General features: G+C 40.5%; 1 protein-coding gene across 4 annotated transcripts in view; it reads left to right on the forward strand.

The window, feature by feature from the left end:
- The first annotated feature begins 2,810 nt into the window (after positions 1-2,810).
- LOC108708135 (solute carrier family 41 member 1) overlaps positions 2,811-19,902 on the forward strand; it is a 43,596-nt gene continuing 26,504 nt past the window's right edge. The window contains exons 1-2 of one of the 4 annotated variants that reach the window (XM_041581974.1): positions 2,811-2,947; positions 7,268-8,004. In XM_041581974.1, coding sequence (XP_041437908.1) covers positions 7,633-8,004 — 372 coding nt within the window. In that variant the 5' untranslated portion in view covers positions 2,811-2,947; positions 7,268-7,632. Of the gene's footprint in view, positions 2,948-4,047; positions 6,073-6,620; positions 6,755-7,267; positions 8,005-19,424; positions 19,572-19,902 lie in introns of those variants that run through there. The other 3 variants (XM_041581975.1, XM_041581976.1, XM_041581978.1) reach the window with 3 other exon arrangements.

Below are 19,902 nucleotides of genomic sequence, written 5' to 3' on the forward strand. Positions count from 1 at the left end.
TGAAAGACTGGGGTCTTCTGAACAGTTTGATGCCCAAAATGTATAGGTGTACCTAAGCATGTGGCATATAGGGGCCCCAGAATAAAGACCCCCCCATATGGTCTGTCATTTCAGGTGCTGCAAAATCAACACAGAAAACCATATATTTTTGGAAAGTACACATTTCTCCGAATCCAAATTAGGTACGCATGTCTTTCTACTCCAAAGCACTAAGCTGCAAAACTTTCCTAAGTTTGCCAATTTTAGGGACATTTTCAAAAATAACCTCAAAACTTCCAACCTGCAGCATCGTATTTCCCACATACTTTTAGGTATCAAGACAAATCACCCCAAATATGAAAGCCTGGTGAACATTTTGATGTCCAATATGTATAGGTTTACCTAAGCACGTGGCATATAGGTGCCCCAAAATGGTCTGTCATTTCAGGTACTGCAAAATCAACACATTTACATAGTTTTGGGGGGGCAAAGGTAGAAAAAAGTACGTTGACCCCAGAAAACCATATATTTTCGGAAAGTACACATTCTCCTGAATCCAAATTGGATATACATGTCTTTCTACTCCAAAGCACAAAGCTGCAAAACTTTCCTTAATTTGGCAATAAAGGCAGCGTTTTTTACATTTCTGAAAACCTTGCAAAATTGGCCACATTTATCTCACCCAATTTCTTACATAGAATTGGAAAACACCCTAAATATTGATGCCAAGGGTCTACGGAACAGTTTGATGCCCAATATGCATCTATATACCAAAGCAGGTTGCATGTGCGGACCCCAAATAAAAATAGTACATCTGAATTTTCTCCGCTGCCGATTTGCTTTCTGTGAACAAAGACATGTGACTGCATATCATTTGCCACAAGACCCTCCTAACAGCAGAAAGACCCCCAAAACCATATATTTTTGGAAAGTACACATTCTGCCGAAATTAACAAAGATGGTGACATCTTTCTACACCAAACTGCAAAGCTTTTCTAAACGTAGAGGTTTTTACAACATAAAAATGTTGCAATTTGCCACATTTATCTCACCACAATGTTTTATGTACAAAGAAAAATCACACTAAATATGGACGTCAGAGGTGTACTGAATAGTTTGATGCCCAATATGCATAGATTTACCAAAGTATGTGGTATGTACAGAGCCCAAATGAAAAACATGCATATGAATTTTCACGCTGGCCAACTCAGCTGCTGAAAAGAGAGCCCCGACTGTTCGCTATGTGCGGTAAGACCCCCAAACTTTTAAAAAAAAACTAGAAAGCCATATATTTTTGGAAAGTTCATATTCTGATGGATCAAATAAAGTAAAATATATCTTTCTATACCAAAGCACAAAACAGAAAAACTATACTAAAGAAACATAAGCAAAACAGAACAGAATATTCAATAAAAAAAATCACAGAAAATGCGACAATGATAAAATGACAGCAAATAAATACACTTGCAAAGGTGTGTGTGTATATATGTGAGTATATGTGTGGGTATATGGGTGTACAAATATAGTGGGGGAAAGAAGTGAGAAATTGAAAAAAGTAAAAAAAAAAACAAACGTGCAATAAAGTAAATTTTGTACCTGGGGATAGCAAAGTCTCTCCCTCTCGAACACAACTGGAGGTTGGCAGCAGGAAGGCTCCCAGGAAGATCAGCACCAGCAGAGAAGAAGGGGGCGGTGCTGGGAGGCAGGATCTTTTACCCCAGAAGCAGCCACTTGTCAGCTGACAATGGCGCTGCTTGGGGTCACTTGGGGGGTGATTGGTGGGGCCAGCAGGCGACTGAGGACCCAGAGCTCGTTGCCTAGGGGGTTGCCAAGTGATCTGCGGCTGTTTCCATGCATTGCGAGCTGCAGATCACAGAAGAAACCAGGATATGCCAAACAAGGTACGTATTTGGCAGTCTGAGCCCTTGCCTGCCAGAACGTACAGCGTACCTGCTTGGCAGGCAAAGGGTTAATACAGATGGCTCATTTATTATTTATAAACACTGTGCCAATTCGTACATGGGCAGTAACCCATAGCAAACAATCATTGATTGGCTTTTTTTTCAGCCAGCAGCAGGTTTTTATGTAAGGAAGACATAAAAAACATTATAACAGCTGGCATTACAACCAATAATGCCTCTCTGTTTAAAGTTCTAGCAGAATAAATACAGAGAAGCTCAGACTATGATTTACAGTGTTTCATTGGTGCAGAAGTCACAGGTAGCAATGCCCCTATCCATATTGCACAATAATTTTAGGGCAAACATGCACATGATCCTGTTCAGTCTCTTTCACTCACACTGAAGCAGAACTACTTTCTTATAAACACAATGGGTCATTTACTAATGCTTATGAGGTAGTGCTAGAAGAACGAAGGGGCAAAAAAATGTTTAAACACATTATGGGGACCTTACTCTTGTCTTGCCCCTTACTGAGTGGTAATTACCATATGGTGCACGTGACCCCCCCCCCCCCAACACGAACACACACACCCCCTTTGAAAACATATGGCTAGAATGTTATAACAGATTGGCACCCCTAGTAACTGTGCCAAGTGCCATTCTTTCTCTTTTAAACCAGGGTTGCCTCCCTTTTCAAATGGACGCACATCTAACACGTATAAAGTAATTAAAATGCATTTTGCGCTGCCAAGCTGACCGCATGTGTTGCTAATGAGCCTTTCTAACTGACAACCCATTCAAGGCAAATTCTACAGACCTACTGTGTGGAGAGAAATCTCCGCCTTATATCACAGTAGCCTATTTTGATTGGAACTACTATTAGGTTAACGTGTCATGAAGTCCCGCCTTCTCAAATTCCACTCCAGCCAATAGACGCCATCTGTAATTTCCGGAGCTTGGCGTCCATTGGCTACCGTGGGTATGGGGCTTTGACATCATGGGGAAGTTAAAGTGTTGCTGATGAGAAGAAAGTGTTGCAGTGTGTGTAAGCTGCCGTCTGTAGAGAGGTTAGTGGCTTGGAATGATATGCCATTGATTTGCTGTTCGGGGTTGCTGGGAGTTGTAGTGCTGCATTTTTGGACATTGCTCAGCATAGGTATTCACGGGCAAAGGAAGTAGGAACAATATCCTCATATCTGATTGCGGCAACTGCTGATTCTCCTCTCCTGGTAGCATTGCAGTATGTTGCCTGCAGCTTAAAGAGATACTGACACCAGAAATTAAACAATTTTTACGTCTGTCATAGTATTGGCTTTGTTTGCTACTTATAAGTTTGCCATGAAGTATTTGCTCAAAGCTTTTACATTACCCATCTGACTCCCTGTGCTCGTCTATGAGGGGGCTGCCATTTTTGTGCAGCAGGAGTCTGTTATCGGTAGAAACCTTGACAGGCTGAGATGGGACAGTCAGGTTGGCAAAACAGTCAGGTTGGCAAAACAGTCAGGTTGGCAAAACAGTCCGGTTTAGGAACTTGAACAAAAAAATATTACAAAAACAGACCTCTGCAATAAATATCAACATGCCCTATAGGTAACTTTTAATGTACATTCATATTTTAAAAAGTATTTTTTTAGCATCAGTATAGCTTTAATGCATATTTTATTGTTCATTTTTATCCTAGGAAACCTGAGCTACTGCATGGTCACATGATGCCAGGTGTGAGAGAATGTGTGTTAGAAAGTAGTTCTGCTCCAGTGCTGGGTAGAGGCTCTTCTTGAATTTGAAAGAACTTTAAGAAAGTACTTTTTTATAGATTTTATGTAGTTTCATGTAAAGTCTGTTCTGTTTGGGGTCAGTCTCTCCAGTGATTGGCAGCTTTGTCCATAGATTTGCACTCCTGTTGGCCGCTACCAAACATATATAAAATAGCACTTTTTCGATATACTACAAATAATGGGCTTTATACGAGTTCAGCTATCTGAAAAAGCTCTCCTACTAAGAGCAGTGCTTTAGGGCAGGGGCACACGGGGAGATTTAGTCGCCTGGCGACTAATCACCTGTTCTTCAGGCCGACAATCTCCCCGAACTGCCTTCCGCCTGCTAAAATGAAAAATCGCCTGCAGCAATGCACTGGCGGTCATTCAATTTCCAAAGTCGCCCGAAGTTTTCATCGTGAGGCAACTTCAGGGGACTTCGTAAATCAAGCGACGCGAGTGCCATTGCACTGGCGTTTTCTCATTTATAGTAGGGGGAAGGCAGTTTGGGGCGATTGTCGCCCCAAAGAAGAGGTGATTAGTCGCCACGTTTCGCCCGAATCTGCCCGTGTGCCCCTGCCCTTAGTGCAACAGTGGGTGGATGGATTTATGCTGCATTGGGAGCCTTTTTCTAGATGGTATACTATGGAGGAAATGTTGGGTATACTTGTGCTGCATGCATATTTCATACATTTATTCTGCTTTTTGCCTGATTCCACCTGGAATTCATTCCCTTTCCAGAAGTTGTAGCTTAGTAAGAGGCAGAGTGGAGGCAATGTTCGGAGACCATGTTTCTGTACATTGTATGCTGTAGGTTAAATTTTCTTGCTCATTGAGTAACACCCCTTAGCTCTAACATTAGTGTCCTGGTGCAATAAGATGAGTTCCCAAAGACTTAGTACTGTTGTTGTACCAGGGCCCCCATGAATAACAAAACTGTAGCATAAGGATAGAGCCTTTTTCCCCAAATTATATGGCATAATGTTATAGGCAGTGTCACATGTTGTGGTTTCTCCTGCCAACAGAAATATAAGTGATCAGATGCCGTGGGCAGATCTCCTTGCAAAGATGCATACTTTCAGATAAATATCTTACCTGATTACATTTGTAAAGACAAGGCAGAAAGGAAAAGATCAGCTTGTTTTGTTCTTTTCTAGTCCTACTTGTCATGTAGCTATCTAGTTCTGTAATGTTTTTTTACAGATACTTTTCTTGGTCTGTTTATGTTACCAGATATATAGGTTTACCAGGTATACAGGTAATAGGTTTGAATGTAATATGTAGCATAAGAAAAAGGAACAGTGGTACAGTTTAAAGGGATTAACCTGAAATTTGTGGTTACCAAGGGCCTTCTTTAATATTACTTTTTTTTTGTCTGTAATAGCATGTTCCTATTTAATATGCACACCTTGTTTATTATCCTCATGAGCATATATATTGGACAGGGATTATGTGTATTTTTATGAAAGCATTGTCAATGTTTTTGAGCTAGCAGTTAAACTTTTTTCCCCCTAATATTGTCTTTAATGCTTGGCATGCACACAGATACGAAAATGTTGCAATGCTTTTGATGCTGTGAATGTTGTAACAGAATTCTTTTTCAATGCAGTATTTATGTAGTACATTTGTCATGTTAGCGGTCCATGTTGGTCATCCTTTTTCATATCAGCAGACACTGCAGAGAAGCGTATCAGAAAACTGCTGCTGTGTACTGTTCCTGCTATTACTGGCAAATTGTGTGGCTCATATATTATCATAGTGTGTAAGCAGCTCTAGGAATTCCTGTGGTGCTAGAGTTAACATTGCTTCTGTGCCTTAACACTACTGTCTTTGTGTCCTGTAATCTGTGCATGCGTTGTAGCAGTGACTGCAGTATCTGGCAGTTGTGTTATACTATAGTCCTGTGGCAGTAAATATCTGCAATTACAGACTGTCCATCAAAAGCATTTATAGCCATTGATCTAAGCTGTTAGGAGAGAAACCATCTGCTGTGCTGGATATCAGAATTGCTCCTGCACAGATCCCAGCCCACTTGCTTTTAATTTTATGTCCTGAATTGGTATACCCATAATTAACTCTGCAGAGGACCCTTTTAAAATTAAAAATCTAGGTTCATGTTAGCTTGTACTTTATGCACATGTAATACAGCATCTTTCTAGTCCAGAAGGGTCCTTTCAAATTCCAAATTACGATACTTCCTAAGCAAACGTTGGTGTGGCGGCTAAATGTTGCCACGTGTCACTGGGAGAAGGTTAGATCACCTTATACTGTTTTGTTAAAACTCTCTGAACTTGATCCTAACCCTGGAATGTATCCAAGTGGATTCTATGGTACTTTACTGAGCAGTTGTAGTAGACAAGGGTGCATTTTATTAGAGAAGCCACAACTAAAAGAAAGCACATGGCCCTCTGTAACCAGCTCTGCAGCTCTTTTAAAGGGTAAGTTCAGTTTTCGTATGTTGGCTATGTGTGTTTTAAAGTAAATAGAACCTTAAAAACAATATATATTTCTTATTGCAGATATGGTTGTGTTTTGATAAATCTGTAATGTTTTCCAAATGAAGTGAATACAAATATAGTCCTCATTCAAGATGTTCTTCAAATGTTATATCACTTCAAACCTAATTGGGGTTGGAACAATGAATAAGCTACAGAGCCATGTGCTGCAGGCACAGTGGAAGGGTTATAATTAAAGGAATGTGATTAGCAAGAGGAGGAAAACTGTGTGGAACAAGCAGCAGTTGCAGAAGGTGGGGAGGTTGAGTGAGCAAGGGGAGGTGGTGCTTGGACACCAACTTTTATTCCTACTCTTATTGAGTCCATACACGTAATATATTATCAAATTAAATTTTGTTGAGTTATAGGTACCGTATATACTCGAGTATAAGCCGAGTTTTTCAGCATCCAAAATGTGCTGAAAAACAATCAGAAAAATAGCAAGGTGGCCATGCTGTGTGTGACCCCTCATATTGACTGTTTCCTTTCAGCCCTTTGGCCCGTGTAAACTTCCAGCCAAGGAAAGGCAAGTTTACCAGCAATGTAATTCTGCATTGTTCCACCCCTGGCCTGCCTACTTTTGAACCTGATTGCTCCAATTTCCACTAAACCACCTTATGTCCAGGTTGGAGTTTTTATTTTTATTTTTTTTTAAAAAAGTTGCAAAACTAGTAGTTTTATGCCAAAGAAAATTTAAAAAAAAACCTCAATTTGCAAAATATTTATATATTTATATATAAACTGCAGCTTCATGCTGTTTATGAACATTTCCAAGAACCTCCAACAGCCAAAGCAAGGAGATCCAAGTAGCTGGTATTCAACAACATTTGGAGAGGGGCCGGTTAGCTCCTAAGTAGTAAGAGTTCACAAATGGTATTGTGAGATGAGCCCTGCCTTCCCTAAAAATATCCTTACTGGGGGGCTATTTAGGAAATGTAAACTCTGAGAACTTCCTGTCTCTGTAGTGTAAGAGTGTGCTGCTTAATGACATACCAACAAGAGTCTTATTGCTTTCATTCTCTCAAAATCTTGAAGGATGCCCACCATGACTATTTTTTTTTTCCCTCGTACATTCATTTATCTGTATTTGTACTGTTTGCTTCACTATAAATTCATTATCTTATTTTCTCATTCTAAGGAAGAAGATACCAGGAAGACACAGATGTTTTTGTTTTCTTTTTGGACATTCTTTCCTTTTGGACAGAGCTTCAATCTGTGATGTAATTTAAATCCTCTTCCTTCCTGCTGGTTTTATAGTCCCCAAATAATTACTCACAAGTCATTCATTGCTTGTGATGCCAACAGTTTGGTTTCTTGTATGAAAACCAGACGTGACAGCTTTAAAGATTGTTTTCCTTCCCTTTGGTCCTTAATGGGGAGCACGTTTGTCTCTTCAGTATTTATTTCCAGGTGGGGCACAGTTTTGGAGAGCTCTTCTTGGAGAGCCACAGGGTTCTGCCCTGTATTTACAGATATATTGAGTGTCCTAAGACTTTTTAAAACATGCTACCTGTAACAGAACCTGGGGAGGAATGTGAAGCCAATGGAGCTGGAAACAATTATTTGGAAAGCCAGCAAGAACTGGACGTTAATCGCAATACACGGATGGTGGCTCCTGGCTTCTTAGAGTCGGAGGAAAGTACAGTGGTAGTGATAGGATCTCGTGCCAACACAAAGGGTGTTCAAGAGGAAGATTCTCTGCTGGAAAATGGGAGCCAGAGTACAGAGAGCGATGACCCAAATACTGATGCTTGTCCTGAAGCTGGCATTTCTCTGAAAGAGACTTCCTTCTCTATAGGATTGCAGGTTCTTTTTCCATTCCTTCTGGCAGGGTTTGGCACTGTGGCTGCAGGAATGGTGCTAGATATTGTGCAGGTAAGAATGAACAATCTGTTGTACAATTTATTCCATGTGTCTACAAAGCGAGTCATGTTAGGGATGGTGTTTTAACCTCTCAGCTAATATTTCTTGCCACTTTATACTTCCTCTCTAAAGTGTAATGTTTAATGTCGGCAATTGTGCTTTCTATATAAAATTCATCCATGTTATGAGTGTCTCGTAGTGATACATCTAAAGATTAAGAATGTTATAAATGAATGTAAAGGTTACTATGAAACGGCCTTTTTGCATAATCTTAAAACTTTGCTCGTCTAGTTGCTTTAGACTACTATATTGTAATTGAAGGGATCCTGTAATCGGAAAACATGTTTTTTTCAAAACGCATCAGTTAATAGTGCTACTCCAGCAGACTTCTGCACTGAAATCCATTTCTCAAAAGAGCAAACAGATTTTTTTTTATATTCAATTTTGAAATCTGACATGGGGCTAGACATTTTGTCAATTTCCCAGCTGCCCCTGGTCATGTGACTTGTGCCTGCACTTTAGGAGAGAAATGCTTTCTGGCAGGCTGCTGTTTTTCCTTCTCAATGTAACTGAATGTGTCTCAGTGGGACATGGGTTTTTACTATTGAGTGTTGTTCTTAGATCTACCAGGCAGCTGTTGTCTTGTGTTAGGGAACTGCTATCTGGTTACCTTCCCATTGTTCTGTTGTTAGGCTGCTGGGGGGGAAGGGAAGGGGTGATATTACTCCAACTTGCAGTAAAGAGTGATTGAAGTTTATCATGGGGAAAAAATTTTTTTAATAGTGCTGCTCCAGCAGAATTCTTCACTGAAATCCGTTTCTCAAAAGAGCAAAAGGTTTTTTTATATTTAATTTTGAAATCTGACATAGGGCTAGACATATTGTCAGTTTCCCAGCTTCCCGAGTCATGTGACTGCTGTACTGCAAGTTAGAGTGATATCAACCCAGCTCCCTGACAAAAGATAACCGCTGCCTGGTAAACCTTAGTACAGCACTCAATAGTAAAAGCCAGGTCCCACTGCTTCACATTCAGTTACATTGAGTAGGAGAAACAACAGCCTGCCAGAAAGCAGTTCCATCCTAAAGTGCTGGCTCATTCTGAAAGCACATGACCAGGCAAAATGACCTGAGAGCACTGCCTACACACCAATATTACAACTTAAAAAAAATACACTTGCTGGTTCAGGAATCAAATTTTATATTGTAAAATATAAAAATATAAAATTATTTGCAGTGTAATTTAGAAATAAAAAATATATCCTAAAAATCATGACAGAATCACTTTAAGGCTAGTGCCACACGGAGGCTGAAATGAGCTTGCTGAAAATCAGCCCTCTAAAGCATTATCGTTTCTGTTGCTCATACCAATCAGATCTTTGCTTTTGTTTTTTAACTGTGTAAATCTAATTGCTGATTGGTTGCTGTGGGCAAAATCACCAGTAAGACTTCATTCCACTTTGTTGTAATATTTTTCCACTGCCTTTTAAAGGAGAACTAAAGCTTAACTAAAGATGTAGCTAGAAATAGTTGTGTTGGGCTTCTGTACCAACCCAAGGCAACCATAGCCCTTTAGCAGTAAAGATCTGTGTCTCCAAAGATGCCCCAGTAGCTCCCCCATCTTCTTTTCTACTGATTTGCTGCATATGCGCTGTGCTGCTGTCATTTACTGAGCTTAGGGACCCACTCACAATATTCAGTACACATAGAATAGAAATGTCACAATATAAGGCTGATTAGTAATGAATACAGATAGTTACTACATGGCAGCACAGAAGCCAGCGCAATTCGCATCAGAATAATCGGCCCTGTAGCATCAGCTTATATTACAGACCAACCTCATTTTCTGCTTGATAATTTGTGACGACTCCTAAGCGTAATTTCTCAACAGCTGCTTAGAGTGCACTGATCATGTGAGTGGCACTGACATTTTCCAAGATGGTGACCCCCTGTGACAAGTTTGAAGTCCTGGATCATTGTTGTTATTGAGAAGCTGAACTTTAACCTGGTGCAGTAAGTTCAGTATATACAGTAAAATATGGCATTTTTAGCCATATTCATATTTAGCGTTTAGTTCTCCTTTAAGCAACAGGTGTATGCTAAACACATCATGTCTTAAACCCACAGCTTGGAGTAACCCTGCACAAGGACCTACTGTATGTGAAGGGCTCAGTATTTAAAGGAGAACTAACACACCTACTCGGCTAGATTGTTAACTATTTGGGAGTCTGTACAGACCCCAAGCCCCAACCTGAATCACACCAAAACACTCCCATAGACAGCACTACTTCTTGTACCAGAGAGACCAGAACCTGTGTATCAGAGTTCTCTGGCTCTGATCACAAAGTAGGAGTGTGTACAATGGAAGCAGATCTCATTCTGGCTTCCACTGCCCAATTGGTGATCTGGGAGCCAGAAATAGCAACTGATGTAGGTAAAAATGGCAGTTGTCACCACCTAGCTGGTCATTTGTTAGTACAGTATGGGGGAGCAAGATTTTGTGATTTTGTTGCTGGTCCAGAAGTAGCAATGTGGGTGTGGATTTGCTCTTGGGTTGTCTTTTCCATGAGATTGACTCGGGGTGTTTATGCATTTTATAGGTAAATTTGCTGGAAAAACGCAGTAACACAGAAAAACATTATTAAGCAGGGGAGAGAAAAGGACTGAGCAGATGTAGGGCAGAAATAGGGGGAGGCAGAAGAGGAAAGCACCTGGAGCACAATGGTGGTGGTGGTGGGGCCTGGGCCTAAGCCACAAAGTTGGGGAAGAAAGCAGAAGATCCATATTGTATGTCCTTGGCCTTAAAGCTTGTGTGTTCCTGTTAACAGTGGCTTAACTATAGGGGAAGCAGACTTGGCCACCGCAGTGGGACCTGGTAAGCACCTGTGACCCTCCACGGCCCCTTCTCTGGCATGCATATCGCTCTATCCTTGTTTCAAAGTCTTTCCCACATTTACATCTAGTAGTGGAGCAAAGGGAATGTTTTGCCAAAAAAAAAAAAAAGTAAATAAACATAAGCTGCTTCAGGTGGAGCAGCTGAGAATATTTTTGATATATTTACGTTTTCAGTTAAGGCTTTTTTTGTTAGCAGAAATAAAGCAGCCTCCCCCTTTGCTTATAACAATGTCACAGTTACAATGTTCACCTATAGTTTTATCAAAGACCGCAAATAAATGCACATGCTAAACAACCTTCAGACAAGGCTTCAAGTTGAAGAGCAAATTCTTCAAGTAGCTATCAGCCATTCTCTCTTCTGCCACTGTTCTTTCGGAAACCATTGCTTTTAACACTGTTTAGCTGGAGTTAGTAAGTTTTTTCACAGTAAGGAGTGCCATAGGTAACCCATTGTTGGGCTGCCGTAGAGAAGACTAGTAAAACACGATCTCTGCATTTCCCGATATTCGTTCCGGGATGTTGTAGAGCATGTCCATGGATTTGTATTGCAAACCATTCAGAAATATCTGCTTAGACTATAGTATTAGCGTCTTCCTGTATCTCTATATTGCTTGTGAAAAAGAGTACATCTTGTATGCCTTAAAGGTGTGAAAGGGGATGCCCACGACCTGCCCAGAATTCAAAGTTGGCATAACCCTTTACACTCCATTCCAGAGGTACAATCTGTTCTTTTCTAGTGGAAATTCACAGCAACTAAACTCCACTGTTAAATTTCCTGGTATGACTAGCACAAGTGCCCAAAAGGTATATCACAATCTACTACAGGTATGGGATCCGTTATCCAGAAACTCGTTATGCAGACCGTTCCAAATTACAGAAAGGCCACCTCCCATAGACTGCATTTTCTTCAAATAAAGAAAATTTAAAAAAAATTGACTCCTTATTGGAAATGAAACCGGTCTATTGGGGTTATTTAATGTTTACATGATTTTTTAGTATGGAAAGATCTGTTATCTGTAAAACCCCAGGTCCTGAGCATTATGGATAACGGTCCCATACCAGTAGTGTAGTAGGTCCTAACTTGGTGACTAGTTCTCAGCAACCCATTACTGTACATAAACATCTCCACTCTTGGGCTACTTTAGACATTCAAGCATTCAAATTGGTTATTTAACCCAATGAAGCTATTTTTTATATCAGTCTCTTAACACTTAAAGTTTTAGACCCTTATTGTGCTACATTTACTAGAAATAGTTCCCATTTCCGTAAAGGCCAGGGTACCCGTGCTTTATTACCCTCCTGCCTACACCTGCACCCGCCAATCCAAGCAGGAATGGGTGGGCAAGAGATTTTAAATGGACATGCAGGCCATGGGGGGGGGGGTGCCACCACAGTAACATAGCTGCATGGCTTGTAAGGGGCACCTTCTTATTAATCCTTTTACTACGAAGGTGCTATGTTATTGGTTTCGGCTAATCTGATTTATCTTGCATGCCTTTCTGATCTTGGTCGTGGTCTTTTAATCTGTTTTTATTTCTGTAAGAATGTGGGAGGTTTTGCACTCTATTTAAGAGCACTATCTGTGACCCCTCATAAGTTTTCTATCCGTTTGGCCCCCGGACTGATCAGGCAGAGAGGGTATATGGTCAGCCCACTTGAGGTTTTAAGACCCTGCTAGTATTCTAGTCTGGATACAATTTCTTAGGCCTGAGCCAGTGGACCTAAATAACACAAGTATTATACTTTGCAAACCACAAAAAATTGTTTTAGGATTAATTAAGCCTCTTATTTTTCTTAACTATATGCATTGCACTGTAAGGCGTTTCTCCTATAAATAGTATATAGGCACAATTTTGGGTTCTAACTTATAGGTTATGAATCATTGTTATATATACTGTAATTCTTTTCCCCTGGTCACTATGGCAGCCTTCACACTAAGGGTATTCCCCACCTCTCAAGCCGATAGGACAGGTTAACATAAACTCTTCCCTACAAAAAACATACCGTAACCCTATATACACCCCTACTCCCCTCCCACTCTTGTCATTTTTCCTGTCCTCGAAGCAGATAGGATTTTTTTTTTTCTTTTGGGCTTTGGATGCTCTAGAAAAAAAAATATTTTATGGCTCCCCAGCAGGGCCGGACTGGGGGTAAAAAGCAGCCCGGGCAAAAAAATCAAAGCAGCCCACGTGAACACGCAATGTTCTTGTACTTATCCACTCATATATTGGGGTAAAACTGCAAACAATTATGTGCATAAAGAGCTGCCTTTCTCAAAGAGTAACAAATAAAAAAAAACAAATACAAAAAGTATTGTAGATATTATACCTATATTGTCTAACAATAAAAATACATTGCAAGCTTTTGGAGCACCAAGGCCTTGTTTTTTTATTTTGTTATTTTTGCTACTGCCTAGGCTAGAGAGCAGGGAGGGGGTCTATGTAGGGTAGGGGATTTTACTAAAAAGGGGTTGGTTCTCCTTTAAAGAATAAGTAATAAAAAAAATGAGTAACAAGTTTAAAGGACCAGTAATGCAAAAATAAAATTATGTAAAAAATCCCTTCTACCCACCTCCAATAACTCATTTGACCTTGACAGGGTTAGCAATCTTTAATTTTTTCCACCTAAATAATGACCGAAAATCCCTCTTTTGGTTGTACTGCTGAAGTTAGTTTCTCTGGCTTCACGGAGCCTGCACTGTTCTCCTTCCTTGCATTCCTGCCAGTTTGGGTTTGGAGAGTGTGTGGGTAGTTATATTTGCTCAGCCATGATTTATATGCAACAGTACAGGCTCAGTGAAGCTAGAGAAACTAACTTCAGCAGTAAGGGCAGCAGCCAGGCCAGCCATAAATCTTTCAAGGACTGCAGAAAGCCCCGAACAAAGTCAGTGCAAATGTACTCACTCCCTCACAGCTCGCAGAGTATTAGATACAGCAGCCTGTGCAGAAAGAAAAAAAGGCAGTTATCTCTGAGCAGCAGGTCTCCTACACGGTTTGCGCGTCTTTTACAGTGTCTGCGCGCTCCCAGGGAGAGAATGAATCCTCGCGCCTGCTTCCTCCTACACATTGTGATGTAGCTGTGTGAGGAGGCAACGCTGGGCTAAGGTGAGTGCAGAGCAGTTTCTAATTTGAATTATTGATAAGGAGCGGCCCAATTGAATAAAATAAAGAGCGGCCCGTCGGGCAAATGCCCGCACAGACAGATTGCCAGTCCGGGCCTGCTCCCCAGGACCCCACTAAGGGATCCCTTATCCTAGGGAGTTCTATGCCTCTCTCTCCCTAGAAAGGTTATGCAAGATGCTGCCTCACAGAGGAGCAAGCTAACCACAGCCCCATTATTAGGCAGCCCAGGGTTGTTTGCTGAAATAAAAGGTTTTACCTCCATGCTAAGTCAAAGAAAGTTTGCAAAAAGCACAAATCAAGGATTGCGAGCGGAAAATACCTGCGTTACACCAGGATGTGGGCAGCACCAGGGAACTCTCTCTCTCTCTATGCGGTAGAATAGGGAAAGCATTTCCAAATCACATGCCTGCCATTTGGATTAGCGACATCTCCTTGAGTATTCACAAAGATTTTGCAAGCTCTGATAGCAGAAATCAAAAGAAGAGACATTTTAATATACCATTATTTAGACGATATTTTATTGAATGCAAAAGATTCGAAGACCCTAGAAAATCATTTAAACATAGTGAGATTCTTCAGAGGGAGTCATGGATGGAAACTAAATATGGAGAAGAGTCAGCTTTTGCCTTTACAGGACCTGGTATATCTAGGGTTAAGGTTTTTGACAAATAAAGCTAGTAAAATTCCCAGAAGACAAAAAGATCAAGGTAAAGATGGTAATGACGCAATTCCTTTAGATGACAATTTGGTCAGCAAGGAAAATAGCCATTGTCTTAGGACTATTGAACTCAACAGTTCCGATGGTCAAGTGGGCAAAATGGCATATAAGACCACTGCAACAAAGTTTTATTCAGCAATGGAGAGGATCAAATCAGTTATGGAATCAAAATTTAGTGATTTCGGATCAAGTGTGGGAAGAGATGAAATGGTGGTTGTGCAGTGGCGGAACTACCGGTGGAGCAGGGGGTGCGAGCGGGCCAGGGCCCGCACCCCCTTTAGGGCCCCCCCGGCAGCTGGCGCACCACTAAAATGCAGTCTGAAAATTGCGTACGGTGGGGGGCCCGGGTGTGCGTCACATACCAGGGCCCGCCCCCTCTAGTTACGTTACTGGTGGTTGTCACAGGAATATCTGGTCAGAGGGAAATCGCTAGATGAGGTATTAACAATAAACTCAAGCCTGTGGGGCTGGGGAGCACACCTGAATTTATGTTCATTGTAGATGAAAGACAGAAGAGGTGCACCTATCGTCCAATATTTTGGAACTAAGAGCAGTTTGGAAGGCAATTTAAAGTCTAAATTAGCACGTGAAGGGAACTTCCTTAATGGTGAAAATAGATAATCTGGCGGCAGTGGCTGGAGGAGCTGGGCCTCATTATGAGATGGGCAGAGAGATACCTGCAGGATCTGTCAGCGTGCATATCCCAGGAAAACAGCCGCACAACAATCAACAAACACGAATGGAAACTAAATCAGGAAATATTCCTGAAAACAGTACAAAGATGGGGTTAACCAGTAGAAGATTTAATGGCAACTGTGAAGAATTGTAAGGTGAAACAGTTTTATGTGAGAACCCATTGTTACCAAGCACTAGCGACGGATGCTCTAACGCAAGATTGGAGTCAAGGACTGTTATACATCTTTCCCCCGTACCCCTTTAAAGGGGAACTGTCACCCAAAAATATTATTCAAAATCATATTTTGACATTAGTCAAGCAAAATGAACTTTAATTAGACTACATAAATTATTTGAATCTTGTTTCCTTCAGTCTGGGAATTCATAATTATAGCAAGCAGGCAGGAGCCATTTTGTGGACACTGTTATTAATTCAAGCCTTGCTTCATTTCAGAATCTTGTTAGTGTACCAGAATGGGGGACCCGATGTCCATCCCCATGCACTGGCTACACAATTAAATGGTGAAGAGAACGGGGGAATGTGTGCTGAGCAGTGACATCTAGGAAGTGCTGAATGGAAAGTGAAAGTAATTGTGTCCCCTGCCTCTATGCCTAATGCATAGAGATGGGGCAGACAATATTTGATTGACAGTTGAGATTTTTAAATGTGCTTACAACAGCTATGAATGCTTTAATAAAAAAATATAAATTAGATTTCATGTTTTAACTCGAAAAGGACTTTTATTATACAGATTTTTGTGTCTGGGTGACAGGTCCACTTTAATTGTGAGGGTGCTCAGGAAAATAAAGAGGAAGAAAGCCAATGTGATAGCAATTCTCCCAGACTGGTATGCGTTGTTAATATCCCGCAATCCATGGGCACTTCCGAAGAGAGCAGACCTTCTTCTACAAGGTCCAATAATATACCCAGGCCCACAGGAATTATGTCTGAAGGCTTGAAGATTGAAAGGAATAGGCTAAAAAAAGGATTTTCAAGTGCGGTAATTGAGACAGTGTTGGCTCAGAGAAAACCTTCAACAAATAAAATGTATCAGAGAGTATGGTAGGCAAAATTCCGGTAAGTGTGAAGTTAAATTTTCTTTTTTCCATCTCAACTGAACGAATTAGCTGAAAAAACACAGGGATATTTTGACTGTTTTAGTGTGTTAAAAAAGAAAAGACAACACTATTTCTCAACTCCCCATTTTTCCCCCTCACATTTTAGTATTTACCAACTGAAAACTGATTGTGTTTATACGTGATATAGGACTTTATAATTACAGTGGTGTGAAAAACTATTTGCCCTCTTCCTGATTTCTTATTCTTTTGCATGTTTGTCACACTTAAATGTTTCTGATCATCAAACACATTTAACTATTAGTCAAAGATAACACAAGTAAACACAAAATGCAGTTTTTAAATGAGTGTTTTAAATGGGTTTTTATTATTTAGGGAGAAAAGAAATCCAAACCTGTGTGAAAAAGTAATTGCCCCCTGAACCTAATAACTGGTTGGGCCACCCTTAGCAGCAATAACTGCAATCAAGTGTTTGCGATAACTTGCAACGAGTCTTTTACAGCGCTCTGGAGGAATTTTGGCCCACTCATCTTTGCAGAATTGTTGTAATTCAGCTTTATTTGAGGGTTTTCTAGCATGAACCGCCTTTTTAAGGTCATGCCACAACATCTCAATTGGATTCAGGTCAGGACTTTGACTAGGCCACTCCAAAGTCTTCATTTTGTTTTTCTTCAGCCATTCAGAGGTGGATTTGCTGGTGTGTTTTGGGTCATTGTCCTGCTGCAGCACCCAAGATCGCTTCAGCTTGAGTTGACGAACAGATGGCCGGACATTCTCCTTCAGGATTTTTTGGTAGACAGTAGAATTCATGGCTCCATCTATCACAGCAAGTCTTCCAGGTCCTGAAGCAGCAAAACAAGCCCAGACCATCACACTACCACCACCATATTTTACTGTTGGTATGATGTTCTTTTTCTGAAATGCTGTGTTACTTTTACGCCAGATGTAACTGGACGCGCACCTTCCAAAAAGTTCAACTTTTGTCTCGTCGATCCACAAGGTATTTTTCCAAAAGTCTTGGCAATCATTGAGATGTTTTTTAGCAAAATTGAGACAAGCCTTAATGTTCTTTTTGCTTAAAAGTGGTTTGCGCCTTGGAAATGTGCCATGCAGGCCGTTTTTGCCCAGTCTCTTTCTTATGGTGGAGTCGTGAACACTGACCTTAATTGAGGCAAGTGAGGCCTGCAGTTCTTTAGATGTTGTCCTGGGCTCTTTTGTGGCCTCTCGGATGAGTTGTCTCTGCGCTCTTGGGGTCATTTTGGTCGGCCGGCCACTCCTGGGAAGGTTCACCACTGTTCCATGTTTTTGCCATTTGTGGATAATGGCTCTCACTGTGGTTCGCTGGAGTCCCAAAGCTTTAGAAATGGCTTTATAACCTTTGAAATTGAACTCAGGTGTGATAAACCACAGTTAAGTTATTTTTTAACAAGGGGGGCAATCACTTTTTCACACAGGCCCATGTAGATTTGGAGTTTTTTTTCTCCCTTAATAACGTAAACCTTCATTTAAAAACTGCATTGTGTTCAATTATGTTATCTTTGACTAATAGTTAACGGTTTTTGATGAGCAGAAACATTTAAGTGTGACAAACATGCAAAAGAATAAGAAATCAGGAAGGGGGCAAATAGTTTTTCACACCACTGTATTTCTACCGGTTTCCCTCTGTGTTAGTGAAGCTGTACAGTTATTGGAATATTATTGGAACTTGTCCTGGCTTTCATGGCCTCTCACATTTGCGTCTGATGTAGGTGCTTTCTCCTCCTCCCACTCTCCTCTTCTCTAATAACCTCCTCTCCTTGGGATCTACCAAAGCATGAAATCCAAAACTTCCTTACAAATTTATGTGAAATGACAGACAGTTGGCTTGCTGTGATTTTGGAGACCCATGTAACTTTGAATTATTTAAAGGGGAAGTAGCCTAGTTTTGATGTATTTTCAAAGAGCTACATTTATGCAGATGTTTGTTTTTGTTTTTTTTTTAAAAGCTTCATAAAATTGTGAGCTGTCATTTTGCTTCTATTGCTGACCAGAAAGTGGTACTGCGATAAGATATATATGTAGTCTTCTTTAGCTGAGAAGTTTTTTGAGATTTACTACTGTGAATGCAAATCTGCCCTGAGAGAATTTTCTATGTGCTAAGAGAACACTGTGCCATATTGTATTTAAGGTAAATATCTAGAAGATAATATCTGCAATGTTTTATCTTCAATACATACAATACAAGTACCACTGACCTAAAAGAGTTTACTATAGATGTTAAAGGCCAAAATAGGTTAACAGGTTGCAGGCAGTGGTCCAAATAATAAGCCCTGCGGGTTTGTCTGTTTGTTTTGTTGATTGGACTTTGCAAATGTTCCACAACGTGGGGTGGGTTATGAACTATATACCAGAGTTTCTTGTGAAGAGCTAGGGGCTTCCAGGTCACGTCATTAATGACACGTGTTCGGCTTCCCTTGGGTAATATTATCCTAAAATATGCCAGAGCAGTTTGGACTGGTAGTCTGAGTCAACCTCCGTGCTGACCTTTTCCATTACATGTGTCCTGTCCTCTTCACTCATTTGTCATGTAAAGTTAAATGCAAGGAAGTTTTAAAGCCATTATCTACTGTCCTTTATGAAATCATTAGGAAACATCTGTAAATAATATGAACTCAAGTTCTCAATGAATTATGAACACTATGTACCTCATGGATTGCAGGCATCTAAAGGAAAAGTCTAATGCAGTAGATTAAAGTCGAACTCCACTTAATGAAAAAAAATTTAATTTTAAGCACCCTTTCATTAATTTAAATGTGTTGAATGGTTGCAAATATACTTTTTCTAGATTTGCCTATGTGTGCAGCAACTGGCTTGAATGTGCGTTTTTTAGTTCTTAAAGGGGATGTAATACCTAATGAAAAATACATTTATTAAAATGTTCCAGTACTTTAAAAGATTTGTAAAACAAAAAAATATTACTCTTTATTGTAATTAATGTCCCTTTCAGCACTGTTTGTGTTCTTGAAACAATGTAGCAGAAGTCCACTCTGCTGATTCTTCGCTGGTCTGGTGTCTGCTGCAGTGGATCAAAAGTCAGTCCCGGTAGCACAAAATAGGGTAAGGCAGATACTGCTTTTGATAGCAGTAATAAATACAAATTACTTTACAATCTGTAATTAAAGGGGTCCTCCACTGAATAGATGGTTTTGCATCATTAAAGGGTCATGGTATGCAGGCAGATTCAGGGAGATGAGTTGCCCGGCAACAAATCTCCTCTTCGGGGCGGCTAATCTCCCCAAACTGCCTCCCCTGCCTTCCCACCTGCTAAAATACAAATCGCCAGCGGGATGGCACTGGGCACGATTCTTTTTCTAAAGTGCCTGAAGTTGCCTCACGAGAAAATTTCGGAAAACGAATCACGCCAAGTGCCGTCCTGCCGGCGATTTAC

The sequence above is a fragment of the Xenopus laevis genome, chromosome 2L (genome assembly GCF_017654675.1).
Source record: "Xenopus laevis strain J_2021 chromosome 2L, Xenopus_laevis_v10.1, whole genome shotgun sequence".
NCBI classification, from domain to species: Eukaryota; Metazoa; Chordata; class Amphibia; order Anura; family Pipidae; genus Xenopus; species Xenopus laevis.